Source organism: Myotis myotis, unplaced genomic scaffold (genome assembly GCF_014108235.1).
Source record: "Myotis myotis isolate mMyoMyo1 unplaced genomic scaffold, mMyoMyo1.p scaffold_m19_p_15, whole genome shotgun sequence".
Taxonomy (NCBI): Eukaryota; Metazoa; Chordata; class Mammalia; order Chiroptera; family Vespertilionidae; genus Myotis; species Myotis myotis.
This window is the reverse complement of record NW_023416319.1, coordinates 16998514-17008970: the sequence shown is the minus strand read 5'-3', so window position 1 is coordinate 17008970 and position 10457 is coordinate 16998514. Positions and strand designations below refer to the sequence as shown.

At 54.8% G+C, this 10457-nt stretch overlaps 1 protein-coding gene across 2 annotated transcripts in view; it reads right to left on the bottom strand.

Moving 5' to 3' along the window:
• Positions 1 to 65: 65 nt before the first annotated feature.
• The window catches only part of FBXW4 (F-box and WD repeat domain containing 4), a 79477-nt gene continuing 69085 nt past the window's right edge, over positions 66 to 10457 (bottom strand). For both annotated transcript variants that reach the window (XM_036336234.1, XM_036336235.1), the window contains exons 7-9: positions 1623 to 1763; positions 1031 to 1172; positions 66 to 828 (exon numbers count right to left, since the gene is read on the bottom strand). In XM_036336234.1, coding sequence (XP_036192127.1) covers positions 709 to 828; positions 1031 to 1172; positions 1623 to 1763 — 403 coding nt within the window. In that variant the 3' untranslated portion in view covers positions 66 to 708. The remainder of the gene's footprint in view (positions 829 to 1030; positions 1173 to 1622; positions 1764 to 10457) is intronic.

The window sequence follows — 10457 nt, the reverse complement described above, 5'->3', positions numbered from 1 at the left end:
TTTCCCAGCATGTACATCTCAAAATTTGAATCCGTTGTCCCCTCTCCAGCAAGTGAGGAACCAGATCTTTGAACAATTAAGCTTTATTTTTACAAAAATGAATATTGTAGCGTGTCTCAACAGCTGGCCTGAGGCTGGGCTGGCTGAGAGCTCACTCAGAACTTCTGGGTTTCCTTTATCCTTTCTTGGTTTCAAAGGGAGACCAGGCCATAGTGCCCCAGGAATGAGTCCCCAGCCCCAAAAACTTGTCCAAAGGTGGGGTCTGACTGAGGAGGTGGGGGCTGGTGCCAGCAGGGGTATTGGCAGCCACACCCTCCTTCCAGGGAAAGGGCAGAGAGGGACCACTGGGAAGGCCGGAGCACCTCACCTCACCTAAGCTGTCATGGCTTTAAGGGGTGAGGTGCAGGCGGGGGTGCCTCTCTAGGCCAGATCCTTGCTCTGGCGGATGGGAAAGCAAGGCCCAGTGGGTTCAGCTTCACTCTCCCAAAGCAGTAGGTCTCTTCTCTCCAACTGGTTCTTGGGAGGGGCTGTACCACTGGGTAATCTGAGTCCCAGGAGTCAGCAGCCTTTGGCTTAAGTGCTCAAGCACTGTGGTTGCAGGTCTGGGAGCACAGGCACGGGTGGGGAGCATTATCACTGCACCCTCCAAGCAAGAGAGGTCCCTGAGTAGCTAGCTTCCCTGGCCCACAGCTAGGGTGGCCCTGCCTGTCACGGGTTTTGAAAGTCCAGGACGTGAAGGTTGTAAGATAGCGCTGCATAGAGATGCTTGGTGGTGAAGCGCAAGCAATACACCGGACTGCTCAGGGGTGTCGACGTCAGCGGGAAGGCCTGCAAGGGAAGGCACACAATGACAAGAGTGGCCCGAGTAGGAGATAGGGGAGCCCAAACCCAGGACTCCCAGGCCCAGTGCAATGGGTCAGGTGCACTGTGGGCTTCCTCCACCGCTCCAGGCACACCCACTCTCAGGTGCAGCCCATAAACATGAGTGCTGGCTTCCGGGAGGTGTGCGTGAGGTAGGCGGGATGCTTACGTGTAGGCAGGCCCTTTGGCGCCGGTCCCACAGGCGTACAACCCCGTAGTAGGAGGAACCTGTGGCCAGCAAGTGGTTCCCATCCGTCTGCAAGCAGTACAGGGTGCTGTCGTGGGGCTCCTCCCACTCCATGACACACTTCCTGTCCAGGAAGAGGCGATGCAGGGGAGCTCAGGATGCCCTCCCTCCACCCCACTTCCCCATTCTGGCTGGGGGAGAGGCTGAATCACCAAATTCTTTAAAAAGCAGCCTTAATGGGGGAAAGCCTCCTCAGTAAAGGTCTCTTTCTTATCAAACTCCAGACCCCAGGGTAGCTTATGCCGCCATTTGTGTTTCACTTGGCTGACTACATGTCACAGGACCTGTAAGGCCTTAGAAAGGTAGGAAGGCTGGGACAGAATGCTGAGAGGCGGCACCCTCACAGCTCCCAAGGCTCTGATCAGGTCCTGGCGGCTACGCTCTCCCAGGTGGGAAGTCCAAGCTTGATCTGACCTTGCCGCTGCTCCCTACCGGTCCCTGACATGGAGTCTGTACCTCCTCCCACCAAGACTGACATAGGTCTCCCACCACCTGTCCTGCCCAGCACACTCACCTGACACTGGCTCGGAGGTCCCAGTATCGAACGTAGGTGTCATAGCCACAGGACAGGAGCGTGAAAGGGGACTCGTACATGAGGTCCAGCACCCCAGCCCCTGGGGGAAAGTCACTGCCCAGGTGTGTCATCAGCTGCCCACTGGGAAGAGAGAGGGGCAGAGGATGAGCCACTGTCCCACCTTGGCCCACACAGATTCTTTGAACCTCCAAATGGTTTCAGTCCCTAAGGAAATGCAGCTCTCCTTCCTGAACTAGAATTAGACTCCCTTAGGAAGGGGGGCTGAGGGAGGAGATGCCCCAGACTCCCTTCCCTCCCACCCCAGTCCCTCCCCCCAGCTAAAGGCCTCAATCAATCACCATCAGCCCCTCCATCACACCTGCACACTGGCCACCCGCCACCCAGCCTCTCCTCTGCCGGAGGATGAATGGGCCTTGCTGAAGGGGTTGCCCCTCACACCACACACACACACACACACACACACACACACACACAGTTACTTTATACTCCTTGATCCTGCAGGTCATGCAGTTCTGAGCTGCCTGCGTCCAATGCCTTAATTCCCGCCTGTAATCTGGGGCTCAAACCTCATTGGGGATAAAGACCACACAAAGGGAGAAGGGGAGTCCCAGGAGATGTTAAAACAAGTAAACACCTTTGTGTCTGGGGACAGAAATCGCTGAGAAAGCAGCTTAGCGGGCTGGTCCCTGGTGTTCCTGGCCAGGCTGGCCCCCAGCCCGGGGCGAGCACGCCTCTGTGATCACAGCCCCCAGCCTGCTGGGCTCCAGCTTGCTCCCCCACCCTCGCCCCTCCCGGTGGCCAAGAGCAGATTACTGAGAAGAACAATTTCTTTGTGACTGTGTAATTCCCTCCGTGACCGCGGCAGTGGGCAGACCCCTCGCCTGATGCCAGACCCCTAGCAACCATGTAGGGGGGCCTCCTGGCCCTAGCAACTACCCCTCAACATCAAGTGCACCCGCTAATCCCTATGGCTAGGGGACGGGTAGGAGCAGTGAGTTTGCAGCATGACTGGGGGAAATGAAGGAGAAGAGGGGCACCCTCCAGACCCCATTCCTCAGCTTCAACCAAAAGATGCTGGGCTCTCGGATACGTCCCAGGGACTCACAGGTAAGAGGCTGGGCACGGAGCGGGAGGCCTTCGTGGTCGCACCAGCCCAGCTTTGGCCCAAAGGGCTTAAGGCTGATGGGGCTGCCAGTCACATGTGTGAATGTGGCCCTCAGCTCTAGTCCTTCCACCTCACACAGATGCTGCCCCTCTTCATTCCTTCTCCCCACTGGAGCCACCATCTTCCCTGAAGGCTGAAGGAGTAAAGGAGGAGGCTGTGGGCTCGCTCCTCTCTGCCTTTCCCCTGGAGCCCTGGACAGAGACATGACCCCCAGCAAGGTACACGGTTGCTGTCTGGTGGGGGGGGCTAGGCCCTACGTCAGCACCCTGTCCCCCCGCCTCCTTCCCAGGGAAGAACACAGGAGAAGCCTGTGTCGGGAGAGGGGTGTCGGGGAGAATCCCGAGAAGGATCAGGCAGAAAGCCCTCTCTCCAGATCAGCGGCTCCTAGAGATCACAGACCGGGCTCCCAGGAAGCCCTTCACTAGCCGTGACTCCCCCGGCTGGGCAGGCGGGAGCCCTGCAGGCGGCTGGTCTCTCACAGGCACAGGTGCAGATCTGTGCACACCGGGTAGCTCCACAGTCCTCCCTCTCCTTCCAGATTGGGGGCCCTGCCCCTCCATTAGCGAGGCCTTCAGGAATGACTGAGGAGCTCTCCCCTTTAATCTGTAGAAGTAATTTCATGTTTGTCTGTTTGAAATAGAAGATGAAAGGCAGTAGGGTTGGGGGTGTGAAGCCCAGCATGGCTCTGCCTGCCCACTGCTGGTCCCAGGGTTGAAAGGGAAGCAGAGCTGGGCATCCATGGCTAGGCAGGGTCAGCAGCGTAAGGGCCACACCCAGACCAAGTTGTCAACCTGGGTCCATGCCCCCATGTCTGAGCCACCACTGGAAAGTGTCAGCCACAACATCTGCAATAAGAAACACAGAATCACCCTAGCTGGTTTGGCTCAATGGGTAGAGCGTCATCCTGTGGTCTGCAGGGTCCCAGGTTCGATTCCGGTCAGGGGCACATGCCCGGGTTATGGGCTCAGCCCTCAGTAGGGGATGTGCAAGAGGCAGCCGATCAATGATTCTCTCTCATCATTGATGTTTCAGTCTCTCTCTCCCTCTCCCTTCTTCTCTGAAATCAATAAAAATATATTAAAAAAAGAAACACAGAACTCTGCCCTGCGGGCGAGACCCAAGAGCAAGAGTGAGCCTCAGCCCCTGGGGCCAGGACAGGTCCTTGAAAGCCCGTCTGCCAGCCCAGCCTGGCCGGGCTGTTTTCTTTCTGGTGCACGCTTCTCCGATTCTCTGTAACGGCCACACACGCTTTAAATGGGCCAATAAAAAGATACAATTTCTCTTGTCGCTGGGCCTGGACCCTCAAGGCTGTTGTGCAGTGCTCGTGAGGTTAAGTTCAGAGCATAAACGGACACACCGCGCTCTGGGGAATGGCCAGTCTCTTCCAATAGCGGCCCAGCAGTACCATAGGAGCCCTGCTGGGGTTTTGATTTGGGAAAACAAACAGAAATGGCACTGTGGGCCCTTTGTGGCCCCTACCCCAGGACCAATTTAACTAGAAAACTCTAGCTTATCTGCTGTGGTGGAGGGAGAGAGACTGGCTGACAATAGCCCCAAACTTTGGGGGGAGGGGGACAAAGCAAGCTGTCTGTCTCGTCAGCCCCTCCTCCGAGCTCCTTTTCTTACTGCAAGTGTATTTTTGTAAAAAAACAAAAAAAACAAAAAAAGATTAGATTGCAATTTGTATAACATGGTGACCCCCAAATTCAGATGTTTCACCCCTTTTCTCTGGAAAGAATGTTAAGAATGCCTCTGGGCCTATCACTGTGGGGGGCGGGAGGGGTGCATTGCCTTGGCTGTGGAACAACTTGTGTGGGAGCCGGGCTGCTGCTCAGAGCCCAGGCCAAGACAGGAGCAAGGACAGGGTCTGTCACTATAGAAGGCCGGACAAAAAGTCCATTCCCTTCCAACTCCTGTGCACAAAGCCCGGGCCTCCAGGAGCTGCTGAGGGCTGGGGAGGGGTGTGGAGGGGGGAGCCTCCTCCCCCAGCCTCCCCCAAGCATGACTCCAGCAATTCTCTCTCGACCCAGGGAAAGATAAAGACAGATGGGGCCGCCCCTGTGATCCTGATGAATGCGACCAGGCAGGGAGGACAGCCTGAAGGAAATGTGTTCACAGCCTGGTTATGTAGGGCCTCATCCCAGGGACCCTTGAGGAGGGAAATAAGGTCTCCCTGGCCCAACCCACCCTGCTGCCCAGGCAATTCCACTGATGCTGGAGGGCAGTGGGAAGAAAGAGAGGAACTCCCTAATAGTCAGGGAGGAGAAAAATGTAAATAAGACCCTGATCCACCCCCACCCCATGACCATCTTTATGGGAAAAATAACAGAAGGTAAGTGCTAGCCCTGAAGACCCGGATGTCTGACCTGGGAGGGGCCCTGAGTGCCAGGCTGGAGTCAGGCAAGGTAGGGCAGGCTCTAGCAGAAACACCCCACCACTCCCAGGCTGGGCCCTGAAGAGCCAGGAAGCCTGGTACCCTGCTCCCCTCTCTCTTCCCTCCCTCCCTCCCCTGAGACCTCTCATCCCAGCCTCTGGACACTTCCCCATAGAAAGTCCGCCTGTGCTTAAGCGCCCTGAAATGCCCCCTGGCTCCCACCTGCCTGCCCACATCTAAGAATTCCTGTGGCCCACACACCATTTTACAGCCACTATTAATGTACTGGGTTCCTGGTGATGTTCCCTGGAGATCCTATGGGTGCTCTTTCCTGAATCTGTTTGGGGGTGAAGACACGCCATCTTGCATGTGCTACCACAAAATGCAACAATGGCTTTTGGTGGAGGGAACGGGTGGGAAGGTGACAAACAGTTCAACCTTCTATGTATCTCCTATTCCCAGGAGATAGATGGCCTATAGGCATAAGCTGGGCCCAACATGGTTGCTAAGAAAGTGGGAGGTTTTCCCTCCCTTCCTCCCCTCCTTCCTCCCCTTCTTTCTCTCTTCCTTTCCTTGACCAACAGCCATTTACTAAGCCCCTTCTGTACACAAGGCACTTTAGGGAGAGGCGAGGTTGAGGGAGAGAAGTCCGCCTCGTATCCAACTACCAATACAAGGTGTGACCTGGTGGCACCAGAAGGAGATGAAAGCAAGTGTTATGGGTGCAGACTCAGTGATTCAGTGAGTGACAGGGTTGTGACAGGCAATGACAGAGAGAGGGGATGGCCTAGGTCCGTGGTCGGTAAACTGCGGCTCGCGAGCCACATGCGGCTCTTTGGCCCCTTGAGTGTTGCTCTTCCTAAGCCTTAGGAGTACCCTAATTAAGTTAATAACAATGTACCTACCTATATAGTTTAAGTTTAAAAAATTTGGCCCTCAAAAGAAATTTCAATCCTTTTACTATTGATATGTGGCTCTGTTGACTAATGAGTTAGCCGACCACTGGCCCAGGTGAAGGACCAGCAACAACAAAAGTGCAGAGCGGGGCGCCTGGTTGGCAATCTGGTTTAGTTAGAGGCTTGGTCTGTGAGGGGGGCAAGTTGGTATGACCTGGTTCCCAGGCCATGGTGGACATACTGCTCAGCTGCCATGAACTCCAGGAGGGGCAGAGAGCTGCAAGGCTTTTGAGCAGGGAGTGGCTGTCCTAGTCCACCCTCTGGTGGGGAGAGCAAGAGAACCAAGGAGGCAGACAGGTCCCACGAAGTGGTGATGAGAAGCCCATGAAAGCTTCGTCTGCCCCAGCCCTGCCAGGTGAGAGGGAAGGGCCCTTGCCAAGCACACAGCCTCTCACATGCATGTGTGTACGCGTGCATGGCCTCCAGCACCGCCCATGCACACATGTTCAGACACAATGACTCAAAGGCCAGGCAGTCCACTTTGTACTGCTAACAAGGGGACCGTAATTACAGGAAGGGGCAGCGGGCAGATAAAAGGATACAAAATTTCAACATCTGTTGCCATAAAGGGATAAGGAGAAGTGAAACGCAAAGTATCAGTTTGGTGTCAGTGGGCAGAGAGCCAATTTCAAAGAGTTCAGGAGGACAGAGGGGACAAGAAAGAAAAAGGAAAGGGGGGTAGAAAGAAAGAAAGAAAAAGAAATTACAGGGTTCCTTAAAGAGGTAAAGAAAAAAGAAAATGAAAAAAGCTGTCAGTAATACTTTCAAAGGAGAAGGCAGGTACTTTAAAGAGGGGCAATTCCCATAATCAGCCTGACGGAGGGCAGGCCCCCTGCCTGGGTGGAGGCGGAGGGCCTGGGGCAGAGACAAAGCCACACCTGGCGGGGATGGGCACTAATGGTGCCCTCAGCAGCCCAGCCTGCACTCAGGACACCCGCTCGTCCTGCCGACGGTCAGCTGGCTGCAGCCAGGCGCCCTTGCCATTCCGAACTCGAGGAGATGCCTTGAAATGCAGCTCCTGTGCTCAGTCCAAGGTCCCAAGATAAAGTTCCCAGCCCAAAGGGGGCTTCACCACCAGGCCACACGGTGGCTGACAAGGTGGCCCTCTGAGTGCTCTAAGCCACCAAGTCCAGCCACAGGGGTCAGGATCAGGGTGGGCTTCATGATGGAGATGCTGTTTATGCTAAGGTGTGAGCAGGGTTTCAGGAGACAGAGAAGGGTTAATCCAGGGTGTCAGATGGAGCAAAGGCCCCGAGGGCCCCTGACAGAATGTGAGAAGCCTGCTGCCCAGCCTTCATTGAGAAAGGAGACTTAGGGGCTTTAAGAAGGAAACAGAGGAGTAATGGGGAACTGGGGATGACCCCGGCCAGAAGAGGAGAGGAGGAGGAGTGCAGGGGTCATGCCTATGGTCACGCACAAGGCAGCACAGTGCCTAGCCAAGGACTCAAACCCTCAATGCCCTCGGAGTAGTAGCCAGGCCACCCCTTCCCTACCTGACAGTCCCCAGGCTGGCTTAGAGCTATGGCTGGACCCACTATGACACCTCCAGGTCTGGGATCACAGGCCTCTTCATCCTGTTGCCCGGCTGCCCACCACCACCAGGGTGACCACTGTGCCCTGTTCTCAGGGCACCAATGCTAGATCCAGCTCAAATGTCCCTTGGCAGAAAAGTATAACCCACAGCAAGAACAAGCCCTGGGGAAGGGGTGTGTGTGATATCAGGCCAGTCAGATACCCCTCCCCCAGTTTTCTATCAGGTGGGAGGCAGTCCCCACAAAGACAACACCTTCCCTGGGGCCTAGCCATTGTCCTGGCTCAATGCTTGATTCCTCTAGACCTCAGGCTCGGGAACAGGATGGCCCTGGCACAGTACTTTAAGCTTGACGGGACCCCAGGGCCTAGCTAAGGACACTTCAGTGGTTGGCTGTTCGCACTGTCTGTCAGGATGGAGGTCCTGAGGGCTGGGGACTGGGCCTAAAGAGCATCTACCCTCAGGAGCAGGTTCTGATGCCGCAGAACTCCATCCTTCTCTCTGCCTGGTTCAGACAGGTTAGAAATCCTACACTTGGGCCCAGTCCAGGGTCCCCAGCTCCAGGAGAGAGGAAGGGAAGGGGGGACACCAACTTCCTTAACATCTAGGCAATGGCTGTGTGCGACAGCTGCCCTCTGACCTGTGTGCTCCAGCCAGGACTTCCCCTCTCCAGGAGTCTTGATGGAATGAAGGGCAGAGGGAGTCATGTGACCTTGAAAGGGATCCCCAGGCGTTGTAAGTAGCTAGGCTGCCTGAGGAAGCACTGATGATACTCAGCAGGGCACCTACACTTCCAAGCTATGTCCCAGGCCACCATCCTGAGGGCAGCCCCTGGAGGGGTGATGCTCAGAGCAAAACGGCCCCTCCATACTCCTCCCCCAAGTCATTGCACACATAAAAGGAAAATCCCAGTGCTCCTCAAGTTTCAGCAGTGACAGGTTAAAAGCAAAAGAATCCACCCAGCACCGCACACCGCCCCACCGCTGAGTCCTGCCGGCGATGTTGCTCCACCTTCCAGATTGGCCTGTCAGTCAGGCTTTAGCGTTATTGAAAGATCAAACTCTGTCCTGCCTGTTCATTACCTTAATCCTATTTTCTACATGGCTTTATTATCTGCTCGGGCTTCTCTGGGAAAGACAGCTACACACAGTCATCCTGACCATCCATTTCCTCCCTCCAAAAGCAGATGCCTCTACCAGGGCATCGTTCCCCAGACCCTGCACTGGGTCCTCCAAGCTCCCCTGGGGACAGGAGAGATGTTTAAAACAAGCCTGGCTGCTCTCAGTGGTGAGGAGGGGAGTTACGGGGGCTAGAAAGGTGGCAATACCAAGTGACACCCATGGGTAGGCTGGCCAGAGGGTGCAGTGGCTGCTGCTTGTCTGGTTCCAGTGAGAATCGAGGCCATAACTATCTTGTACCCATTTTAATTTGGGTTCTTTCTGGGTTCTGTAAAAACTGTGTTTGGGATGAGTGAGGCCTAGGGATTTCATAAAAGAATGCCTTTCAAGGATTGGTGCCTCAGAACTCCATCCTGATCATAAATCTGTGCCCAGGCATTACCCCCCACCCTGCCAAGGCAACTACAGGCAAAAGAGGCCACTCGAAGATTACTCAACCTCAAGATAAAGCTGGGCCATGGGCCATGGCAGTGCGGCCCTCCCCCCCCCCCCCCCCCCCCCCGCCCACCTTGCTGGCTTGTCCACCATCCTGGGCCCAGGCCAGTGATGATGCCAAAGACCAGGTCCAGTAAAACTGACCTTCAGCAGAAATGCCCATCTTTGTGACTTACAGCCTTACTGTCAGGTGCCTTCTCTATGCCATGAGGTCAGCATGTTCACCCTCACCCTCCACTGGTCATAGGCCACAAATATTTAGAGGACTGAAAGGGTGAGCCTCCACAAACACCAGGTGCCAATGTGGGAGACAGCTGTGGATGGGTAGGAAGAGAGGGAAGTAGACAGTTTGAGTGGTTGACTGACCCCAAGGTGACAGGCATTGTGTGGGTACTTGTTAAAAATAAATTTTTTATACTGGTTCTGTTAAGTAGGGATAATTAGATCCCATTTGCAAATGTGGAGGCTGAGGCTCAGAGAGGCCCCCCATGTCACAGAATTAATCAGCAGCAGAGTCGGTTCTAGAACCCAGGTCTGTCTGACCATAGCCTGTGCTCCCTCTGTCGTTCCTCAAAGCCTCCCCATCACCCGCCAGAGGAGGGGCTCCTTCCCCAGCCCCGTTCAGATGCAAGAAGTTGCCAGTAGCACGAGTTTGGCAGAATGAGCCATGGGAATAACCTTCACAGACTGCAGGAACTCCAACATCCCAGGGGCTACAAACAAAGGAGTCCTTGGAAGTTTTAGCTACGCTGGCAACAGTGTGATACAATCAGCTATAATAACAAAAGTAGAAGATTTGGAATAAGGGCAATGATAGCACCCACCACTCAGCCCACACCTGCTATGTTCAGTACTCAGTTATGAACACCCCATTTTAAGGGGAATTAAACCAGATAAATCAGAGAAACTTTCAGGTAAGAATGGTCCTAAAACAGGCGTGAGACCAACACTCGAAGATTACTCAACCTTCAAGGTATCTTGTACCCATTCTCATTTGGGCTCTTTGCTATTCCTCTCTTTCTTTCTTGCTAACCAAACCCTGATTATGTGCCTTCCTCCTCCTCCCCCACTGCCAAGGTGCATGGTGGGAAGCTGAGCTCTTCCCCAGGCCTAGAGGTGAATCTGGACTGGTCATTCCATTTCCCATGACAGAGTGTGATTCAGGGTGAGTGCTA